Below are 23152 nucleotides of genomic sequence, written 5' to 3'. Positions count from 1 at the left end.
GCCCTGTCCTGACTGCTTCTGAACCTTCCTGGAGGATGAATCACTTAGAGTCCCATTGGGAAAGGTACAGTGCCCTGGACTGTGAGTGTATCTTAGCCTCTGGAAGATTCCTATTATGGGTCTTTCTATAGACCTGAGTGGATGGAGACTTGATTAACCATTTGCAGTTAAAGAGTCCTGATGTTTCCCTTCTAGCCTGTTGTTCCTTCTATTCTCTTCATCTTGGATGCTATTGAGAACATGGGCTTTTTGAAGATGGAGAGGGACTTTTAGCACCTCTGGCAATTAGCAGACACTTTAGCCATGACAGTGCCTGTTCTGCAATTTAGAAATGTAGGGAACTCAAGAGAGAGCTTCTGTTTGAACTACGAAATTTTGAAAAGAGATCTTAGAAGGACAATGTTCAAGGCTCTGTGACAATATACTCTTGAGAAGACAGTTCTGCCTTCCTATATGCAAGGATAATCAGCAACTGAAAATCTAAAAATAGTAATCTCCAGTTAAGCTATAATTAAATGCTTCATTTTACCTTCTTATTTTATTCAAATCATGCTGTAAGTGCACTTAACCATATGCAGATGCAAAGTGACTCATATACAAATCTGTTATGGTCTTCCCAATATTTCTGACACTTAGTAATGGCCCTTGGGAAATTTCTAGAAGAAAACACTCTTATAAAACGATGCTTAACAGCTGTGCTCTGTCTCCAGAGAACAGAAAAAGGAAGTGAATCTAAAACCCAATGGAAGCAAGTACAGAGTCATTCCAGATACCAACAGTTCATTTCTGATCTTTGATGTTGTGAGAAAGATCAGTGTTGGCTGGGCGCGGTGGCTCACGCCTGTAATCCCAGCACTTTGGGAGGCTGAGGCGGGCGGATCACGAGGTCAGGAGATCGAGACCATCCTGGCTAACACGGTGAAACCCCTTCTCTACTAAAAATACAAAATACAAAAAATTAGCCGGGCGTGGTGGCGGGCGCCTTTAGTCCCAGCTACTTGGGAGGCTGAGGCAGGAGAATGGCATGAACCCGGGAGGCAGAGCTTGCAGTGAGTCGAGATAACGCCACTGCACTCCAGCCTGGGCGACAGAGCCAGACTCTGTCTCAAAAAAAAAAAAAAAAAAAAAAAAAAAAGGAAGATCAGTGTTTCATTAACAACAAAGCTAAGAATCGTTTGTTTACCTAGGTTTATAATCACTGATCAATGACTGTCTCTGTGTATTAGTAGGCAACATGACACAGCAGATTAAGAACCCAGAACACTGGCTGATAGTAGCTATGATCTGGGAACTGTCGTATAAAAATGTTTAAAGGCTATCCCATCTTGTTCAATTGTGTTTTTTTAAACTTTAGTAATAAGACAGTTTCACATGACTTTGATTTACGTTATTTCACTTGTGCCACATAACAGCCCAATATGGTAGTCAAACCTAGTATGATTTGACTTTGATTTTGTGCATAAGTATATATGTTAATTTTTTTTTTCTCTTTAAGGGCAAGTTCTGATCTGAATGTAGTGATTAAGGCCAGGGGCTGAAACACGGTTTTGCTTTACTGAAATACAAGTTTTGCCATATATCCTTCTTTAAATGTTTGTGAAATTATAGAAAATTTAGAAGAATAAACATAATTTTATTATATGGGATTTCTTCTGTATCACTTTTTCAAGCCCTTTGATTTCAACAGCTTTGTAAGGCTTTTATAGTAGAGTTCTAGCCTCTTAAATCTCACATTAATTTTTTGATTATGGTATTACAATACTTTTACGTTTTTAGATCATTTTTACATCATACAGTGAAATTGACTTTCTCTTGGTGTGCAGTTCTGTGAGTTTGAACATATATAGAGATTTGCGTAACCACCACCATGATCAGAGTACACAACGGTTCCAAAATCCCTCATGCTACCTCTTTAGAGCCACATCCTCCCTTCACCTGTAACCCCTAGCAACCATTGATCTGTTCTTCATGACTATAGTATTGTCCTTTCAAGAATGCCACAAAAATAGAATCATACGGTACCTTTTAAAACTGGCTTCTTTCACTCAGAATGGTTTTTTTGAAATTCATCCATTGTTACATGTATTAACAGCTCTTTCCATTTTATTGCTGAGCAGTGTTCAAGCATATGGATGTGTCATATCTTGTTTGTCCCCTCACCCATGGAATGACATTTGGATTTTTTTCAAGTTTTTAGGCAATTAGAACTGTTAGATGCTTTCTTTTACAGTTTTTGAAAAATATTTTTCTTGTAGTAAAGCTCTACTTTCTGTCTCTATGAACTTACCTGTTCTAGGTACCTCATATAAGTGAAGTCATACAATATTTGTCCTTTTGTGTTTGTCTTCTTTCATTTCATCTAGTGTTTTCAAGATTCATCCATATTGTAGGATACAACAGAATTTCATTTCTTTTTAAGGCTGAGTAGTATTTGACTGTATAGACCACATTTTGTTCATCCATTCATCTGCTAATGGGCATTTAGGGTTGTTCCTACCATTGTCTATTATGAATAATGCTGCTATAAACATTGGCATACAAGTGTGTGCTTGACTTCCTGCTTTCAATTTGTTTGTATATATATATGTAGAAGTGGAATTTCTGGATCATATGGTAATTCTATGCTTAACTTTTTAAGGAACCACCAAACTTGTTTTCCACAGTGACTGCACCATTTTACATTGCTGCCAGTAATGCACAAGGGTTCCAATTTCTCCACATCCTAACAATTTTTATTTATCTTTTTTTTTGGAGACAGAGTCTCGCTCTGTTGCCCAGGCTGGAGTGCAGTGGTGCAAGCTCGGCTCACTGCAACCTCTGCCTCCCAGGTTCAAGCAATCCTCCTGCCTCAGCCTCCTGAGTAGCTGGAATTACAGGCGTGTACCACCATGCCCGGCTAATTTTTGCATTTTTAGTAGAGATGGGGTTTCACCATGTTGGCAAGGCTGGTCTCGAACTCCTGACCTCATGTGATCCGCCTGCCTTGGACTCCCAAAGTGCTGAGATTACAGGCATGAGCCATCACGCCCGACCTATTTATCATTTTTTATAATCGGTATCCTAACGGGTGTGAATTGGTATCTCATTGTGGTTTTCATTTGCATTTCCCTAATGATTAATGAACATCTTTTTATGTACTTATTGGCCATTTATATATCTTCTTTGGAGAACTGTCTATTCAAGTCCTTTGCATATTTTTAAGTTAGGTTGTTTCTTTTTTTGTTGTTGAGTTATAGGAATTTTTAAAATATATTCTGGATGTTAACCCCTTATCAGATACATGATTTCCAAATATTTTCTCTCATTCTGTGGGTTGTCTTTTCACTCTCTTGATAGTGTCCTTTGATGCGCAGAAGTTTTTTATTTTGATGAAGTCAAAATTTTCTTTCCTTTTATTGCCTTGCTTTTGGCGTCATATCCATGAAATCATTGCCAAATCCAATGTCATGAAGATTCTCTCCTATGTTTTCTTCTAAAAGTTTTATAGTTTTAGCTCTTATGTTTAGATCTTTGATCTTTTTTGAGTTAATTTTTGTATGTGGTATAAAGTTAGAGTCCAACGTCATTCTTTTGCTTGTGGACATTCAGTTTTCCCAGCACCATTTGTTGGAAAGTCTAGACTATCCTTTCCATGTCGAATGGTCCTGGCGCTCTCATTGAAAATCTCGTTGAAAATCAATATATGCAAGGGTTTATTTCTTGGTCTATATGTCTATCCTTATGCCAGTACCACAATGTTTTGATTAGTGTAGCTTTGTAGTAAGCTATGAAATCAGAAAGTATGAGTCTTCCAACTTTGTTCTTCTTTTTTATGATTGATTTGTCATTTAAGGGTCACTTAATATTACATGTGAACTTTAAGGACAGGGTTTTTTATTTCTGCAAAAAAAGACCATTGGAATTCTGATGGGGAATGCTTTGAATCTGCAAACCGTTTTGCATAATATTATCATGTTAACAATATTAAGTCTTTCAATTCATGAACACAGATATCTTTTCATTTACTTATGTCTCCTTTACTTTCTTTCTTACAGTTTTCAATGTATAAGTCTTTGCCTCCTTGGTTAAATTTATTCCTAAGTATTTTGTTCTTTTTTTTCTTTTTTATTTATTTATTATTATTATACTTTAAGTTTTAGGGTACATGTGCACAATGTGCAGGTTAGTTACATATGTATACATGTGCCATGCTGGTGCGCTGCACCCACTAACTCATCATCTAGCATTAGGTATATCTCCCAATGCTATCCCTCCCCCCTCCCCCCACCCCACAACAGTCCCCAGAGTGTGAAGTTCTCCTTCCTGTGTCCATGTGTTCTCATTGTTCAATTCCCATCTATGAGTGAGAACATGCGGTGTTTGGTTTTTTGTCCTTGCGATAGTTTACTGAGAATGATGATTTCCAATTTCATCCATGTCCCTACAAAGGACATGAACTCATCATTTTTTATGGCTGCATAGTATTCCATGGTGTATATGTGCCACATTTTCTTAATCCAGTCTGTCATTGTTGGACATTTGGGTTGGTTCCAAGTCTTTGCTATTGTGAATAATGCCGCAATAAACATACGTGTGCATGTGTCTTTATAGCAGCATGATTTATAGTCCTTTGGGTATATACCCAGTAATGGGATCACTGGGTCAAATGGTATTTCTAGTTCTAGATCCCTGAGGAATCGCCACACTGACTTCCACAATGGTTGAACTAGTTTACAGTCCCACCAACAGTGTAAAAGTGTTCCTATTTCTCCACATCCTCTCCAGCACCTGTTGTTTCCTGACTTTTTAATGATTGCCATTCTAACTGGTGTGAGATGGTATCTCATTGTGGTTTTGATTTGCATTTCTCTGATGGCCAGTGATGGTGAGCATTTTTTCATGTGTTTTTTGGCTGCATAAATGTCTTCTTTTGCGAAGTGTCTGTTCATGTCCTTTGCCCACTTTTTGATGGGGTTGTTCGTTTTTTTCTTGTAAATTTGTTTGAGTTCTTTGTAGATTCTGGATATTAGCCCATTGTCAGATGAGTAGGTTGCGAAAATTTTCTCCCATTTTGTAGGTTGCCTGTTCACTGTGATGGTAGTTTCTTTTGCTGTGCAGAAGCTCTTTAGTTTAATTAGTTCCCATTTGTCAATTTTGGCTTTGGTTGCCATTGCTTTTGGTGTTTTAGACATGAAGTCCTTGCCCATGCCTATGTCCTGAATGGTAATGCCTAGGTTTTCTTCTAGGGTTTTTATGGTTTTAGGTCTAACGCTTAAGTCTTTAATCCATCTTGAATTGATTTTTGTATAAGGTGTAAGGAAGGGATCCAGTTTCAGCTTTCTACATATGGCTAGCCAGTTTTCCCAGCACCATTTATTAAATAGGGAATCCTTTCCCCATTGCTTGTTTTTGTCAGGTTTGTCAAAGATCAGATAGTTGTAGATATGCGGCGTTGTTTCTGAGGGCTCTGTTCTGTTCCATTGATCTATATCTCTGTTTTGGTACCAGTACCATGCTGTTTTGGTTACTGTAGCTTTGTAGTATAGTTTGAAGTCAGGTAGCGTGATGCCTCCAGCTTTGTTCTTTTGGCTCAGGATTGACTTGGCGATGCAGGCTCTTTTGTGGTTCCATATGAACTTTGAAGTAGTTTTTTCCAATTCTGTGAAGAAAGTCATTGGTAGCTTGATGGGGATGGCATTGAATCTGTAAATTACCTTGGGCAGTATGGCCATTTTCACGATATTGATTCTTCCTACCCATGAGCATGGAATGTTCTTCCATTTGTTTGTATCCTCTTTTATTTCCTTGAGCAGTGGTTTGTAGTTCTCCCTGAAGAGGTCCTTCACATCCCTTGTAAGTTGGATTCCTAGGTATTTTATTCTCTTTGAAGCAATTGTGAATGGGAGTTCACTCATGATTTGGCTCTCTGTTTGTCTGTTGTTGGTGTATAAGAATGCTTGTGATTTTTGTACGTTGATTTTGTATCCTGAGACTTTGCTGAAGTTGCTTATCAGCTTAAGGAGATTTTGGGCTGAGACAATGGGGTTTTCTAGATATACAATCATGTCATCTGCAAACAGGGACAGTTTGACTTCCTCTTTTCCTAATTGAATAGCCTTTATTTCCTTCTGCCTAACTGCCCTGGCAAGAACTTCCAACACTATGTTGAATAGGAGTGGTGAGAGAGGGCATCCCTGTCTTGTACCAGTTTTCAAAGGGAATGCTTCCAGTTTTTGCCCATTCAGTATGATATTGGCTGCGGGTTTGTCATAGATAGCTCTTATTATTTTGAGATACGTCCCATCAATACCTAATTTATTGAGAGTTTTTAGCATGAAGGGTTGTTGAATTTTGTCAAAGGCCTTTTCTGCATCTATTGAGATAATCATGTGGTTTTTGTCTTTGGTTCTGTTTATATGCTGGATTACATTTACTGATTTGCGTATATTGAACCAGCCTTGCATCCCAGGGATGAAGCCCACTTGATCATGGTGGATAAGCTTTTTGATGTGCTGCTGGATTCGTTTTGCCAGTATTTTATTGAGGATTTTTGCATCAATGTTCATCAAGGATATTGGTCTAAAATTCTCTTTTTTTGTTGTGTCTCTGCCCGGCTTTGGTATCAGGATGATGCTGGCCTCATAAAATGAGTTAGGGAGGATTCCCTCTTTTTCTATTGATTGGAATAGTTTCAGAAGGAATGGTACCAGTTCCTCCTTGTACCTCTGGTAGAATTCGGCTGTGAATCCATCTGGTCCTGGACTCTTTTTCGTTGGTAAGCTATTGATTATTGCCACAATTTCAGCTCCTGTTATTGGTCTATTCAGAGATTCAACTTCTTCCTGGTTTAGTCTTGGGAGAGTGTATGTGTCGAGGAATTTATCCATTTCTTCTAGATTTTCTAGTTTATTTGCATAGAGGTGTTTGTGGTATTCTCTGATGGTAGTTTGTATTTCTGTGGGATTGGTGGTGATATCCCCTTTATCATTTTTTATTGCGTCTATTTGATTCCTCTCTCTATTTTTCTTTATTAGTCTTGCTAGCAGTCTATCAATTTTGTTGATCCTTTCAAAAAAACAGCTCCTGGATTCGTTAATTTTTTGAAGGGTTTTTTGTGTCTCTATTTCCTTCAGTTCTGCTCTGATTTTAGTTATTTCTTGCCTTCTGCTAGCTTTTGAATGTGTTTGCTCTTGCTTTTCTAGTTCTTTTAATTGTGATGTTAGGGTGTCAATTTTGGATCTTTCCTGCTTTGTCTTGTGGGCATTTAGTGCTATAAATTTCCCTCTACACACCGCTTTGAATGTGTCCCAGAGATTCTGGTATGTTGTGGCTTTGTTCTCGTTGGTTTCAAAGAACATCTTTATTTCTGCCTTCATTTCGTTATGTACCCAGTAGTCATTCAGGAGCAGGTTGTTCAGTTTCCATGTAGTTGAGCGGTTTTGAGTGAGATTCTTAATCCTGAGTTCTAGTTTGACTGCACTGTGGTCTGAGAGACAGTTTGTTATAATTTCTGTTGTTTTACATTTGCTGAGGAGAGCTTTACTTCCAACTATGTGGTCAATTTTGGAATAGGTGTGGTGTGGAGCTGAAAAAAATGTATATTCTGTTGATTTGGGGTGGAGAGTTCTGTAGATGTCTATTGGGTCTGCTTGGTGCAGAGCTGAGTTCAATTCCTGGGTATCCTTGTTGACTTTCTGTCTCGTTGATCTGTCTAATGTTGACAGTGGGGCGTTAAAGTCTCCCATTATTAATGTGTGGGAGTCTAAGTCTCTTTGTAGGTCACTCAGGACTTGCTTTATGAATCTGGGTGCTCCTGTATTGGGTGCATATATATTTAGGATAGTTAGCTCTTCTTGTTGAATTGATCCCTTTACCATTATGTAATGGCCTTCTTTGTCTCTTTTGATCTTTGTTGGTTTAAAGTCTGTTTTATCAGAGACTAGGATTGCAACCCCTGCCTTTTTGTGTTTTCCATTTGCTTGGTAGATCTTCCTCCATCCTTTTATTTTGAGCCTATGTGTGTCTCTGCACGTGAGATGGGTTTCCTGAATACAGCACACTGATGGGTCTTGACTCTATCCAATTTGCCAGTCTGTGTCTTTTAATTGGAGCATTTAGTCCATTTACATTTGAAGTTAATATTGTTATGTATGAATTTGATCCTGTCATTATGATGTTAGCTGGTTATTTTGCTCGTTAGTTCATGCAGTTTCTTCCTAGTCTCGATGGTCTTTACATTTTGGCATGATTTTGCAGCGGCTGGTACTGGTTGTTCCTTTCCATGTTTAGTGCTTCCTTCAGGAGCTCTTCTAGGGCAGGCCTGGTGGTGACAAAATCTCTCAGCATTTGCTTGTCTGTAAAGTATTTTATTTCTCCTTCACTTATGAAGCTTAGTTTGGCTAGATATGAAATTCTGGGTTGAAAATTCTTTTCTTTAAGAATGTTGAACATTGGCCCCCACTCTCTTCTGGCTTGTAGAGTTTCTGCCGAGAGGTCTGCTGTTAGTCTGATGGGCTTCCCTTTGAGGGTAACCCGACCTTTCTCTCTGGCTGCCCTTAACATTTTTTCCTTCATTTCAACTTTGGTGAATCTTACAATTATGTGTCTTGGTGTTGCTCTTCTCGAGGAGTATCTTTGTGGCGTTCTCTGTATTTCCTGAATCTGAATGTTGGCCTGCCTTGCTAGATTGGGGAAGTTCTCCTGGATAATATCCTGCAGAGTGTTTTCCAACTTGGTTCCATTCTCCCCGTCACTTTCAGGTACACCAATCAGACGTAGATTTGGTCTTTTCACATAGTCCCATATTTCTTGGAGGCTTTGCTCATTTTTTTTTATTCTTTTTTCTCTAAACTTCCCTTCTCACTTCATTTCATTCATTTCATCTTCCATCACTGATACCCTTTCTTCCAGTTGATCGCATTGGCTCCTGAGGCTTCTGCATTCTTCACGTAGTTCTCGAGCCTTGGTTTTCAGCTCCATCAGCTCCTTTAAGCACTTCTCTGTATTGGTTGTTCTAGTTATACATTCTTCTAAATTTTTTTCAAAGTTTTCAACTTCTTTGCCTTTGGTTTGAATGTCCTCCCGTAGCTCAGAGTGATTTGATCGTCTGAAGCCTTCTTCTCTCAGCTAGTCAAAGTCATTCTCCGTCCAGCTTTGTTCCGTTGCTGGTGAGGAACTGTGTTCCTTTGGAGGAGGAGAGGTGCTCTGCTTTTTAGAGTTTCCAGTTTTTCTGCTCTGTTTTTTCCCCATCTTTGTGGTTTTATCTACTTTTGGTCTTTGATGATGGTGATGTACAGATGGGTTTTTGGTGTGGATGTCCTTTCTGTTTGTTAGTTTTCCTTCTAACAGACAAGGCCCTCAGCTGCAGGTCTGTTGGAGTACCTGGCCGTGTGAGGTGTCAGTCTGCCCCTGCTGGGGGGTGCCTCCCAGTTAGGCTGCTCGGGGGTCAGGGGTCAGGGACCCACTTGAGGAGGCAGTCTGCCCATTCTCAGATCTCCAGCTGCGTGCTGGGAGAACCACTGCTCTCTTCAAAGCTGCGCCCACTGTCTGGGACTCCCTAGTGAGATGAACCCGGTACCTCAGATGGAAATACAGAAATCACCCGTCTTCTGTGTCGCTCACGCTGGGAGCTGTAGACCGGAGCTGTTCCTATTCGGCCATCTTGGCTCCTCCGATCAGTATTTTGTTCTTTTTGATGATATTGTAAAGGAAATTTTTTTTTTAATTTCCTTTTGTGATTGTTCACTATTAGTGTATAGAAATGCAACTGGTTTTTGGGTATTGATATTATATCCTGCAACTTTGCTGAATTTGTCATTTTAATTTATTATTAGTTTTTGTGTTTTTTTTAGGGTTATCTATATATAAGGTTATATTTTTATATAATTCTTAGGGTTTATATAATTTTTAGGGTTATCTATGTATAAGGTTATATTATCAGCAAATAGAGGTTACTTTACATCTCCCTTTCCAGTTTGAATGTCTTTTCTTTCTTTTTCTTGCCTAATTGCTTTGGCTAGAACTCCCAATGCTTTGTTGAATAGAAGTAGCAAAAGTGGGCATGCTTGCCTTGTTTCTGATCTTAGTGGTATTTGACAGGTTTCTATGTGGATAGACGTCTTCATTTCTCTAGATCAGTGGTTCTCAGACAGTGGTGATTTTGACCCTCAAGGGATATTTGGCAATGTCTTGAAACATTTTTGGTTGCCACAACTTGGAGTGGAGGAGGTAGTGCTAATGACATCTAATGGAAAAAAATCAGGGGGCCTGCTATACATCGTACAATGCACAAGACAGCCCTCACAACAAAGAACTATCCAGCCCCAAATGTCATTAGTGCCACAGCTGAGAAATCCAGCTCCAGGATAAATACCTAGAAGTGGTGTTGCTGGATCATCAAATGTATGTTTAACTGAGTCATCAATTGTTTATTTAACTTTGTAAGATACTGCTAAAATGTTTTTCATAGTGGCTGTACCATTTTGGACTCCCACCAGCAACTTATGAGAGTTCCAGTTGCTCCACCTCCTTTGCCAGCGTAGTTGGTATTACCAGATTTTTATTTTTTTATTTTTTTATATATTTTTTAGTTTTTTTTATTATACTTTAAGTTTTAGGGTACATGTGCACAACGTGCAGGTTTGTTACATATGTATACATGTGCCATGTTGGTGTGCTGCACCCATTAACTCGTCATTTATATTAGATATATCTCCGAATGCTATCCCTCCCCCGTCCACCCACCCCACGACAGATCCCAGTGTGTGATGTTCCCCTTCCTGTGTCCAAGTGCTCTCATTGTTCAGTTCCCACCTATGAGTGAGAACATGCGGTGTTTGGTTTTTTGTCCTTGCGATAGTTTGCTGAGAACGATGGTTTCCAGCTTCATCCATGTCCCTGCAAAGGACACGAACTCATCCTTTTTTATGGCTGCATAGTATTACATGGTGTATATGTGCCACATTTTCTTAATCCAGTCTATCAGTGTTGGACATTTGGGTTGGTTCCAAGTCTTTGCTATTGTGAATAGTGCCACAATAAGCATACATGTGCATGTGTCTTTATAGCAGCATGATTTATAATCCTTTGTGTATATACCCAGTAATGGGATGGATGGCTGGGTCAAATGGTATTTCTAGTTCTAGATCCTTGAGGAATCACCACACTGACTTCCACAATGGTTGAACTAGTTTACACTCCCACCAACAGTGTAAAAGTGTTCCTATTTCTCCACATCCTCTCCAGCACCTGTTGTTTCCTGACTTTTTAATGATCGCCATTCTAACTGGTGTGAGATGGTATCACATTGTGGTTTTGATTTGCATTTCTCTGATGACCAGTGATGATGAGCATTTTTTCATGTGTCTGTTGGCTGCATAAATGTCTTCTTTTGAGAAGTGTCTGTTCATATCCTTCACCCACTTTTTGATGGGGTTGTTTGTTTTTTTCTTGTAAGTTTGTTTCAGTTCTTCGTAGATTCTGGATATTAGCCGTTTGTCAGATGAGTAGATTGCAAAAATTTTCTCCCATTCTGTAGGCTGCCTGTTCACTCTGATGGTAGTTTCTTTTGCTGTGCAGAAGCTCTTTAGTTTAATTAGATCCCATTTGTCAATTTTGGCTTTGGTTGCCATTGCTTTTGGTGTTTTAGACATGAAGTCCTTGCCCATGCCTATGTCCTGAATGGTATTGCCTAGGTTTTCTTCTAGGGTTTTTATGGTTTTAGGTCTAACATTTAAGTCTTTAATCCATCTTGAATTAATTTTTGTATAAGGTGTAAGGAAGAGATCCACTTTCAGCTTTCTCCATATGGCTAGCCAGTTTTCCCAGCACCATTTATTAAATAGGGAATCCTTTCCCCATTTCTTCTTTTTGTCAGGTTTGTCAAAGATCAGATGGTTGTAGATGTGTGGCATTATTTCTGAGGGCTCTGTTCTGTTCCATTGGTCTATATCTCTGTTTTGGTACCAGTACCATGCTGTTTTGGTTACTGTAGCCATGTAGTATAGTTTGAAGTCAGGTAGCGTGATGCCTCCAGCTTTGTTCTTTTGGCTTAGGACTGACTTGGCGATGCAGGCTCTTTTTTGGTTCCATATGAACTTTAAAGTAGTTTTTTCCAATTCAGTGAAGAAAGTCATTGGTAGCTTGATGGGGATGGCATTGAATCTATTAATTACCTTGGGCAGTATGGCCATTTTCGTGATATTGATTCTTCCTATCCATGAGCATAGAATATTCTTCCATTTGTTTGTATCCTCTTTTATTTCATTGAGCAGTGGTTTGTAGTTCTCCTTGAAGAGGTCCTTCACATCCCTTGTAAGTTGGATTCCTAGGTATTTTATTCTCTTTGAAGCAATTGTGAATGGGAGTTCACTCATGATTTGGCTCTCTGTTTGTCTGTTGTTGGTGTATAAGAATGCTTGTGATTTTTGCACATTGATTTTGTATCCTGAGACTTTGCTGAAGTTGCTTATCAGCTTAAGGAGATTTTGGGCTGAGACGATGGGGTTTTCTAGATATACAATCATGTCATCTGCAAACAGGGACAATTTGACTTCCTCTTTTCCTAATTGAATACCCTTTATTTCCTTCTCCTGCCTGATTGTCCTAGCCAGAACTTCCAACACTATGGTGAATAGGAGTGGTGAGAGAGGGCATCCCTGTCTTGTGCCAGTTTTCAAAGGGAATGCTTCCAGTTTTTGCCCATTCAGTATGATATTGGCTGTGGGTTTGTCATAGATAGCTCTTATTATTTTGAGATACGTCCCATCAATACCTAATTTATTGAGAGTTTTTAGCATGAAGGGTTGTTGAATTTTGTCAAAGGCCTTTTCTGCATCTATTGAGATAATCATGTGGTTTTTGTCGTTGGTTCTGTTTATATGCTGGATTACGTTTATTGATTTTCGTATGTTGAACCAGCCTTGCATCCCAGGGATGAAGCCCACTTGATCATGGTGGATAAACTTTTTGATGTGCTGCTGGATTCGGTTTGCCAGTATTTTATTGAGGATTTTTGCATCGATGTTCATCAGGGATATTGGTCTAAAATTCTCTTTTTTTTTGTTGTGCGTCTGCCAGGCTTTGGTATCAGGATGATGCTGGCCTCATAAAATGAGTTAGGGAGGATTCCCTCTTTTTCTATTAATTGGAATAGTTTCAGAAGGAATGGTAGCAGCTCCTCCTTGTACCTCTGGTATTACTAGATTTTTAAATTTTCTACCTTCTGATGGATGTATATTGGTATCTCAGTGTGGCTCTAACATGTACTTTCCTAATGGTAAATTATGTTGGACATATTTTGGTGTGTTTACTTGCCATCCATATATTTTCTTTGGTGGAGTATCTGTTCAATCTTTTTGCCAATTTTTAAATCAGGTTGTTTGTTTTCTTACATTGAGTTTTGAGAGTTCTTTATATATTCTGTGTACAAGTCCTCCAAAGGGGCCAGGCATGGTGGCTCACGCCTGTAGTCCCAGCACTTTGGGAGGCTGAGGTGGGAGGATCATCTGAGGGCAGGAGTTCGAGACCAGCCTGGCCAACATGATGAAACCCTGTCTCTACTAAAAATACAAAAATTAGCCGGGCGTGGTAGCACGTGCCTGTAGTCCTAGCTACTCGGGAGGCAGAGGCAGGAGAATTGCTTGAACCCGGGAGGCAGAGGTTGCAGTGAGCCAAGATCATGCCACTGCACTCCAGCCTGGGTGACAGAGTAAGACTCTGTCTCAAAAAAAAAACAAAAACAAAAAGAAAACAAAAAAAACCCAAGTCCTCCAATGGATATATAGTTTGCAAATATTTTCTCCATATCTGGAGCTTGTCTTTCCATTATCTTCTGTCTTTTGCAGAGCAAACATTTAAAAATTTAATTAAGTCCAATTTATTGATTTTGTTTCCTTAATGGATTGTTATGTCTAAGAACTCTGCCTAACCTTAGTTCATTAGAATTTTCTCCTTTATTTCCTTCTAAAAGAATTATGGTTTTACATTTAGGTCTATGATCCATTTTAAGTTTATTTTTGTATGAGATGTGAGGTGAAGTCGAAGCTGACATTTTGCATATGGATGTCCAAATGTTTCAGTACCATTTATGGAAAATATAATCCTTTCTTCATTGAATTTTCTTTGCACCTCTGTAATAAATCAGTTGGGCATATTTGTGTAGATTTTCTATTCTGTTCCATTGTCTCTCTCTTTGCCTATGCCATACAGTCTTGATTATTGTAGCTTTGGAGTAAATTTTAAAATCAGGAAGTTTATTTTCTCTAACATCATTCTTGTTTTTAAAATTTGTTTTTGTTATTCTACTTCCTTTGCCTTTCCGTGTATAATTAGAGTCAGATGTTCTTTATCTACAAAAATATCCTGCTAAGACTTTTTTTTTTTTTTTTTTTTGAGACAGAGTCTCGCTCTGTCACCCAGGCTGGAGTGCAGTGGCGCCATCTCGGCTCACTGCAAGGTCCGCCCCCCGGGTTCATGCTGTTCTCCTGCCTCAGCTTCCTGAGTAGCTGGGACTACAGGTGCCCGCCACCACACCTGGCTAATTTTTTGTATTTTTTTTAGTAGAGACGGGGTTTCACCGTGTTAGCCAGGATGGTCTTGATCTCCTGACCTTGTGATCCGCCCGCCTCAGCCTCCCAAAGTGCTGGGATTACAGGCGTGAGCCACCACGCCTGGCCTAACACTTTTTTTTTTAGTTGGAATTGCATTAAATCTATACATACATTTGAGAATTGAGTCTTTACTATTCTGAATCTTCCAATTACTGAGCACAGTATATCTCTCCATTTACTCAGATTGGTTTTTGGTTTTTTTGTTTTGTTTTTTTCTTTTTTTTGAGATAGAGTCTTGCTCTGTCACCCAGGTTGGAGTGCAGTGGCACAATCTCGACTCACTGCAACCTCCCCCTCTCGGGTTCAAGTGATTGTCATGTCTTAGCCACCCAAGTAGCTGGGATTACAGGCACATGCCACCACGCCTGGCTTACTTTTTTGTATTTTTAGTAGAGACAGGGATTCACCATGTTGGCCAGGCTGGTCTCGAACCCCCGACCTCAAGTGATCCGTCTGCCTCAGCCTCCCAAAGTGCTGGGAATACAGGCATGAGCCATCGCGCCTGGCTCATTTATTCAGATTTTCTTTGATTTTTTTTCCCCTCATAATTTTGTAATTTTTACATAGATCTTATGCGTGTCCTATTAGATTTATATCTAAGTATTTCATTTTTGGAACTATTATAAATAGTATTTTTTAAATTTCAGCTTCCAATGACCCATTGGTGGTATATAGAAATATGATTGGCTGAGTTCAGTGGCTCGCACCTGTAATCCCAGGACTTTGTGGAGGCTGATGTGGGAGAATGGCTTGAGCCCAAGAGTTCAAGACTAGCCTGGGCAACAAAGTGAGACGCTGTCTCTACAAAACTGTTATTAAAAATTAACCATGCATAGTAGCTGTGCCTATAGTCCCAGCTAATCAGGAGGCTGAGACAGGAAGATCCCTTGAGCCCAAGAGTTTGAGATTGCTGAATTAACTTATTAATTATAGGAGGTTTTTATTTTCCTCAGATTTCTTGGGATTTTTTTTTTTTTTTTTTTGGTAGAGACAAGGTCTTACTATGTTGCCCAGGCTGGTCATGGTGTATTATTTCCTTGTATATATTGCTGCATTTCATCTGCTAATATTTTGTTGAAGATTTTCATGTCTGTGTTCCTAATGGTTGTTGATCTTTAGGTTTTTGTAGTGTCTTTGTGTGGTTTTGGTATTAAGGTCATGCCGGGCTCCTCAGGAGGTGTTCTCTCCTCTTCTAGTTTCTGGAACAGATCGTGTAGAATTAGTTTTGTTTATTCTTTAAATTTTTGGTATAGTTCACCAGTGAAACCCTCTGGGTGAATTCAATTTCTTTAATACAGGATCATTATCTATTTGATCTCGGGTGAATTATGGTTATTTCCTAGGAGTTTTCTAGTTTTACCTTCACATTTGGATTATACCACCTTGAATTAACTTGTGTGTGCTGTGAGATAGGGGTCAAGACTCATTTTTCCCCATATGTTTATCTAATTGGTTGGCACCATTTATGTAAAATGACTATCATTTACTGACGATTCGGCAGTGCCATCTTTGCCATAAATCAAATATCCATATATGTACGGGTTTTTTATGGACTCTTAATTCTATTCTGTTGGTTTCCCTGTCTATCTTTGAACAATACAAACTCCCTTAGTTGCTGTAGCTTTATAAGACTCAATATCAAGGAAAGTAAGTCCTCCTGCTTTGTTTACCTTCCTCTAGGTTTTTTTTGTTTTTTTTCTTTGACTTTTCTACTCCCATAAAAATTTTAGAAACAATTTTTTAATTTCTACCAGAAAAGGAAAAAAATATTGTTCTCAGCAGGAAGGGTGATCAAAATTACTTTATTCAACATTACTGGAGGTGAAACTACATTTATTCTATTTTTAAAATTTGATGGAACACTTTGGTAGGCAAGATAGCATGAAAAACACCTCTTATTATAAATATGATACGTTTTTAAGTCTAAAACTCAGCTGACAAGAAGGGAAGGGAAAAGAAATTTCTGGGGCCAAAAATATTGAGAAACAGCAACCCCCCAAATTAATAAGAATTACAAACAATAGAATCAAATATGGAAGTAGGCAGTTTTTGGAAACACTGGATTTTGAATATAAAATAAGTAGTTTTACTATATTTAAAGAAATAAATGAGAAATTGAAAGTTGGATTAAGTAATGAGATACTATTAAAAATGGCCAAGTAGATTGTAAAAGACCATTTACAACTTTTAGAAATAAAAACAAGAATGAAATTAGAAACTCAATGGATGAGATAAACAGACTAAGCACAAAGAGTGATTTAGTGAGCTGGAAGATAATTTATGAATAAGTTACTAATAAATCAGAACAAGGAGTTAAAAACATGGAGAATATGAAAGAAATTTGGGACATGGAAGATAGAATAAGAAGGTCAAATATTTGTATAGTCAGAGTTGTTGAAGAAGATTATAGAACAATAGGAGAGAGGCAATATGTCAAGGGATAATGCTAGAGTTGCTCGCAGTTCATGAAAGGTACCATTCCTCCACAAGCCCAAAGACTTACAAGCAAGTTAGTATAATAAAATGTTAGTGGAGTATACATGGTGGGTATATTTTCTTTAATTTGGCTGATTGCTGGAAACATTTTATAATAATAAGTTTAGAAAAACCCTACAAAAGTGAAAGAATAAAGGCAAAAGCAGAAACTAACAAAATAACAAAATCAGAGAGGATCAATACAGCTGTAATTGGCTCTTTAAAAAGACTAAAATTTAACAAAACTAATACAAAAGATATGAATACAAATAAGTAATATTAAGAATGAAGAACAGATAATAATTACAAATACATGAGAGATTAACTACCTAAGAGAATTTTGTGAACAACTCTGTACCAATAAATTTGAAAACTTTTGTGATAGGCAAATTCTCTGGATTAAAAAAAAATCAGAAATTGACTCAAGTAGAATTAGAAAACCTGAATGTTTATGTACCTATTAAAGACACTGAATCAGTAGGAAAATTTGTACTACAAAGGATCATAAGGCCCAAAAAACTTTACAGATAGTTTCGACCAAAAAGAAGAGATAAGTGCAATCTTATATAAACACCTACCAGGAATGGGAGAAGAGAATATTACCCACCTTACTTTATGAGGCTAAAATAATTTGATAAAACAAATAGCAATTACATAAGTAGAAAGCTGTAGGCCAATGTTACTGGTGGATGCAGATTTTAAAATCCCAAAGAAGAATATGTCTAACCAAATACTCGTACACAAATGTTCATAGAAGCATTTTTTCATAATAGCCAGAAAGGGAAAACAACTCAAATGATCATCGACTGATGAATGTGTGAATAAAATGTAGTATAATATATAATAAAATGTAGTATAATATTCCATTGTATTATGCAGCCACAAAAAGAAATAAAGTGCTGACACATGAACCTCAAATGGAAGATTGACCGCAAGCTTCCAATTTCTCTCCATCCCCAAACACCCTCTAAAATAACAGTAAAGAAATCTGTTAAAGGCATAAACCCACAAAGATATGAAGAATTGGAGAAGAAAATAGCAGTAACATATTGGAAACTAGAATGCAGGTAGATATGTAGTAAATGACTTACAAGACCCCTCCCCCCTACAAAAAAAATTAAATCTTAAATGTGGTGGAAGGAAGGCAAGAAGCAACTTGACTTATACTGCAGACTACCCAAAGAGTTCAGGAATTGTCCACAGTAGGTAGTTCTGAAGTAGGGTTGAAGGGAAAGTAAAAGAAGCAGTAATGGTCAAAGGCATCAGGTAAGTTCCAAGATCCCTTCCCTCACTCCATGGAGGTGAAACACTGTGACTTTCCATCCCCCATCTCATAGAAAAGTTGAAGTTCAGTCTCTCTGGAGAGAGTAAAACAAAAGGTCTCTGCACTGGGGGATACTAGACATATTTGACCACGAATACTATACTAACGACAAGGTGATTAAGTAAATAGGCATAATGGATATGAGAACCATTCTCAAGCCCTTTTCCAGAATGTTGACAACCAGACCATTACAATTGAGTTTGGAGATTAGAAAATATTTATCTGGGCTATTTGAGCAGCCCAAGTGGCAAAACGTAGTTCCTAATATTGGGGGTTACTCAAGATAACCACCCAATGGGATCACCCTGCAGAAAACTCCAGAGCTGACAAACACCATCCATGTACACAAAGCTCCACATTAGCTTTTTGGTCTTTCGCTCGTAAGTATAAGCAACAGGAGAACTCTAGCATGAAAGATTGAAATCAAACAGATTATTATTTTATTTTTTTGTGAGGCAGAGTCTCACTCTGTCACCCAGGCTGGAGTGCAGTGGTGCAATCTCAGCTCACTGCAACCTCTGCCTCCCGGGTTCAAGCGATTCTCCTCCCTCAGCCTCCGAAGTAGCTGGGACTACAGGCATGCACCACCATGCCTGGCAGATTTTTGTATTTTTAGTAGAGACAGAGTTTCACCATGTTGGCCAGGCTGGTCTTGAACTCCTGACCCCAAGTGATCCGCTCGCCTCGGCCTCCCAAAGTGCTGGGATTAAAGGTGTGAGCCACTGCGCCCGGCTAGGAAAAGCCTTTTTAAAACTCTATTATTACCAATATTCTCAGAGAGATGAGCTATTACAACCATAAACCAGGAATATCTATTAAGTCAACCAAGCACATTAACAGATTAAAGGAGAAAAATGATATATTATCTTACTAGATGCAGAAAAAGCATTTGATAGAACTCAACATCTATTCATGAAAAAATCTATTAGTAAACACGGAATAGAGGAATTTTCTCTAACCTCATAACAAATGAAAAATGAATCTTATAGAACCTGTAGTAGATATCATACTCAGTGGTTAAAAGCTAAAAACATCTCCTAAAGAAACAAAATGAATAAGAATTGGAAAGGAAGGAAGAAGACAAAGAGTGATTATTCTTAGATGAAGCGATAACTCAAAATAATCTGCTTATATGAGTGATAACTCGAAATAATCTACTTAGAAATAATTAGAATTACTAAGTTAGTAAAATAAATAATTACAATTAATAAAAGATATCAAGATTGATGGATATAAAATCAATATACACAATCCAGTTCGCTGTCTAGATAATGGTAACAAACAGAAAAAAGAATTTAAACAAAACTTACCATTTACAGTAACAACAAACTCTAGGCATTTAGCGATAAACCTAACAAAAAATATTGTGGAGAGAATTATTAAAACTTATTAAAAGACATTAAGGAGAATGAAATAAGTGGAAAAGTAGACCATGTTCCTGAATAGGAAGACTCAAATATTAAAGACATTATCTAACCAATTCCCTAACAGAGATTTTTGAGGAACTTTGAAGCTGATTCTAAAAGGGTCAAGATCACGCAAGACATTCTGGGGGAAACCAGGTTATCCATGTTGAGTAAAAACAACAACAAAAATGGAATGAATTTTATTTCTATTGCACCACCATATACAATATTAAAATCCGTTCAAGTGAGATTATTGCTTAAACGTGAAGCAAATTATTGCAAAACTTTATAATTTCAGGAAAAATATAGAGAAATAAATTATGACCTCAGCATAGGGAAGGATTCCTTAAACATAATGTAAGCCATACAGGAAAGGATCGACATTACATTAAAAGTATTTCTTAGTCAAAAGAAATACCATAAAAAGAAATGAAAAGACAAGAAGCTAGACTGTGATGAGCTATCTGCAACATACATGATAGCAAATGATTACTCTCCAGGGCAGAGGAAAAAGTACTAAGGGTAAGTAAGAAAAATATACAAATAATTCAATACAAAAATTAACCAGGACAAGGCAAAAAAAAAACCCAAAAAACAAAACAAACCCAAACAGGCAATTCACAGAGGAGAAATAAACAAATGACCTTTCAACATATGAACAGGTGCTCATACTAATTAATAATCAGGGGAATGGAAAATCAAACCACAGTAAGATACCATTTTACCTGTCTCAGGTAGGAAAAATGTTAAAAAGTCTGACAATACCAAGTGTTGGCCAGGATGGGAAGCAATAGAAGTTCTTATACACTCCTGGTACACGTGTAGATTGGTTCACTCTGGAAAATAGTTTGGTGATATTTAGTGAAGTTGAAGATGCTCATATCCTATAACCCACTGATTCTATTCCCAAGTAAATGCCCTAGAATTTCTCCCACAGGTGCATGAATGCCCATGGCAGCATTGCTTACAATAGCCCCCAAACTGGGAGCAACTCAAATATCCTTTGATGGCAGAATGATTAAATAAGTCATGCAATGGAATATCTGACCCACTGCAAATGAGTGAAATAGGGCTAATGCTTCGACACAAGTGAATGTGGGGTACCTAATATTGAACACAAAACTGAAGCCGCCCAAAATGCATACAATGTGATTCTGTTGATATGACATTCAAAAACAGGCAAAATGAAATAGTCTGTTATTTAAGGATACTTGCATACTCATAAAACTATATTTAAAAGTAAAAGGAGTGGTAAGCACAAAATTCAAGATAGTGCTTTACCTCTTGGGAGGAGAAGGAAAGATGGTACAGGGGAAACAGCTTCAAAGATATGGATTGGTAGCATTGCACTTCTGAAGCTGGGCCCTGATTTTCATCTGTGTTATAACTGTTTGTATTGTGCAAACTATATTTAAGTGCATTTGGGATGCCTTCACGAGAACTTTAATAAGTATAGTTGATCTTGTCAGGGTTTAATCTCTGAAGTATCACAGGCCTGTCAGATTCGTGAAGCAAATTCCTTTTTGAGTGAATTTTGGCAAACTGTTCCCATGGTGAATAATGGTATGGTTTCATTGCGAAGCCCAAATTGGCTATATTCTGTTTGAAATTACAGTTCTCACTCAGATATGCAGGCTGATTGACTCAGGTCTCATCAGACTATTCTGTTACGATCTGATGGCAGCTGCTTGGGTGAAGCCACAACTTGCCCTCCTTCCCTTGAGCAACCAAGATAGACATCATTAACCTGACTCCTGTGATGTTGGTTCCTAGGAGGAGCACCGAACAGCCAGTTCCCTGAGCAGTGGTGCTCTTACGTGGACAAAGAAATTCAGCCTAGATTATTTGGCCCTGGACTTCAATTCAGCATCACCAGCCCCCATGCAGCAGGTAGGAAGGGCTTTGCGTCTAAGAAAAGGTGATTCCATCTCTGCCTAGACTTTTCTGATTATCAAACCATGCATATTCTCCTTAGAAAGTGTTAAAAATGCAGACATGTATAATGAAGAATATTAAAATCAGCCCTCATCCTGCCTCCCAGAGAGAATGAAATCTTGGTGTATTTCCTTCTAGGGTGTGTTCTTTGTGTGTGTATGTATAAATAGATGTGATATTCACACTTCAAAATTTGGACCAAAAAGTTTATAGAAAAATATCTCAGGCAGAAACAAGGGTGGGGTAGAGGACCCTCCAGGTGTAGGAACATCCTGTTTAGGGAACAAGTAATAGCCTTGTTTGGTTAGACTTGAGGGAGCAGTGGAAAGAACTGTAAGTTGGAAGTAAGGGGCCTTGAATGCTGAGTTGGGCAGCTACCCCTTTGGGTAGAATTCTCATCTGAAAAATGGGAATCAGAAATGACAACACTTATGTCAAGGGCTGTTGTGAGGATTAATTGAGTTAATACATGTAAGTTATCATATCTGTGAACTAGTATCACCCACTGTACAGCGTAAGGAATGAGTGCATGGGAAACAATTGAGGACTTTCCTCCTCTTTTGCTGAGGTAACTCCTACTTGTTTTCTACTTTTAATATCGTTCCAAAAACCTGATATGAGACTGGAGAAAAGCTGGTAAGAAGGGTGGGAGCAATAAGTATAAAAGGAGCATTAGTCAGTTTTGGTAGACAAACAACCCCCAAATCTCATCTGCTTTCAACACAAAGGCTCTTTTATTGCAGGCCAGAGCCTTTGTGTTCCAGGTCATCTCCAGTCCAGGGCCGAGGCAAGAGAAGCAGCCCCCATCTGAAGTGTGCTGGCCTCCTGGCAGAGGAAAAAGAGAGATTGCAGAATCACAGAATACCTCTTTCTCCTTAGGATTGGAACATGTCACTTCCTTTTTGTTATTATTGTTTTGTTTTATTGAGTCAAGATCTCACTCTGTCACTCAGGCTGGAGTGCAGTGGCATGGTCATAGCTCACTGCAGCCTCGATCTCCTGGGCTAAAGTTATCCTCCCATCTCAGCCTCCCAAGTAGCTGGTACTACAGTTGCACACCATCACCCACGGCTGTTTTTTATTTTTTAATAAAAAATGATCTTGATCTCCTGGGCTCAAGTGATCCTCCTGCCTTGGCCTCTGTATTAGTCCATTCTCACACTGCTATGAAGAAATACCTGAGACTGGGTAATTTATAAAGGAAAGAGGTTTAATTGACTCACAATTCAGCGTGGCTGGGGAAGCCTCAAGAAACTTACAATCATGGTGGAAGGGGAAGGAAACACATCCTTTTTCACATGGCGGCAGGAAAGAGAAGTGCAGAATGAAGTGGGGAAAGCCCCTTATAAAACTATCAGATCTCTTGAGAACTTACTATCATGAGAACAGCATGAGGGTAACTATCCCCTTGATTCAATTACCTC

General features: G+C 38.4%; 1 protein-coding gene across 13 annotated transcripts in view; it reads left to right on the top strand.

The window, feature by feature from the left end:
• Positions 1–23152, top strand: part of GAB3 (GRB2 associated binding protein 3) — an 82408-nt gene that overhangs the window by 55751 nt on the left and 3505 nt on the right. For 11 of the 13 annotated variants that reach the window (XM_016947595.4, XM_063804688.1, XM_063804691.1 and 8 more), the window contains exon 9: positions 21567–21683. The exons of the other annotated variants lie outside the window; for them this stretch is intronic. In XM_016947595.4, the coding sequence (XP_016803084.1) occupies positions 21567–21683 (117 nt within the window). The remainder of the gene's footprint in view (positions 1–21566; positions 21684–23152) is intronic. 13 annotated transcript variants of the gene reach the window in all.

The sequence above is a fragment of the Pan troglodytes genome, chromosome X (genome assembly GCF_028858775.2).
Source record: "Pan troglodytes isolate AG18354 chromosome X, NHGRI_mPanTro3-v2.0_pri, whole genome shotgun sequence".
NCBI lineage: Eukaryota > Metazoa > Chordata > Mammalia > Primates > Hominidae > Pan > Pan troglodytes.
This window is presented reverse-complemented; position numbering and strand designations above follow the sequence as displayed.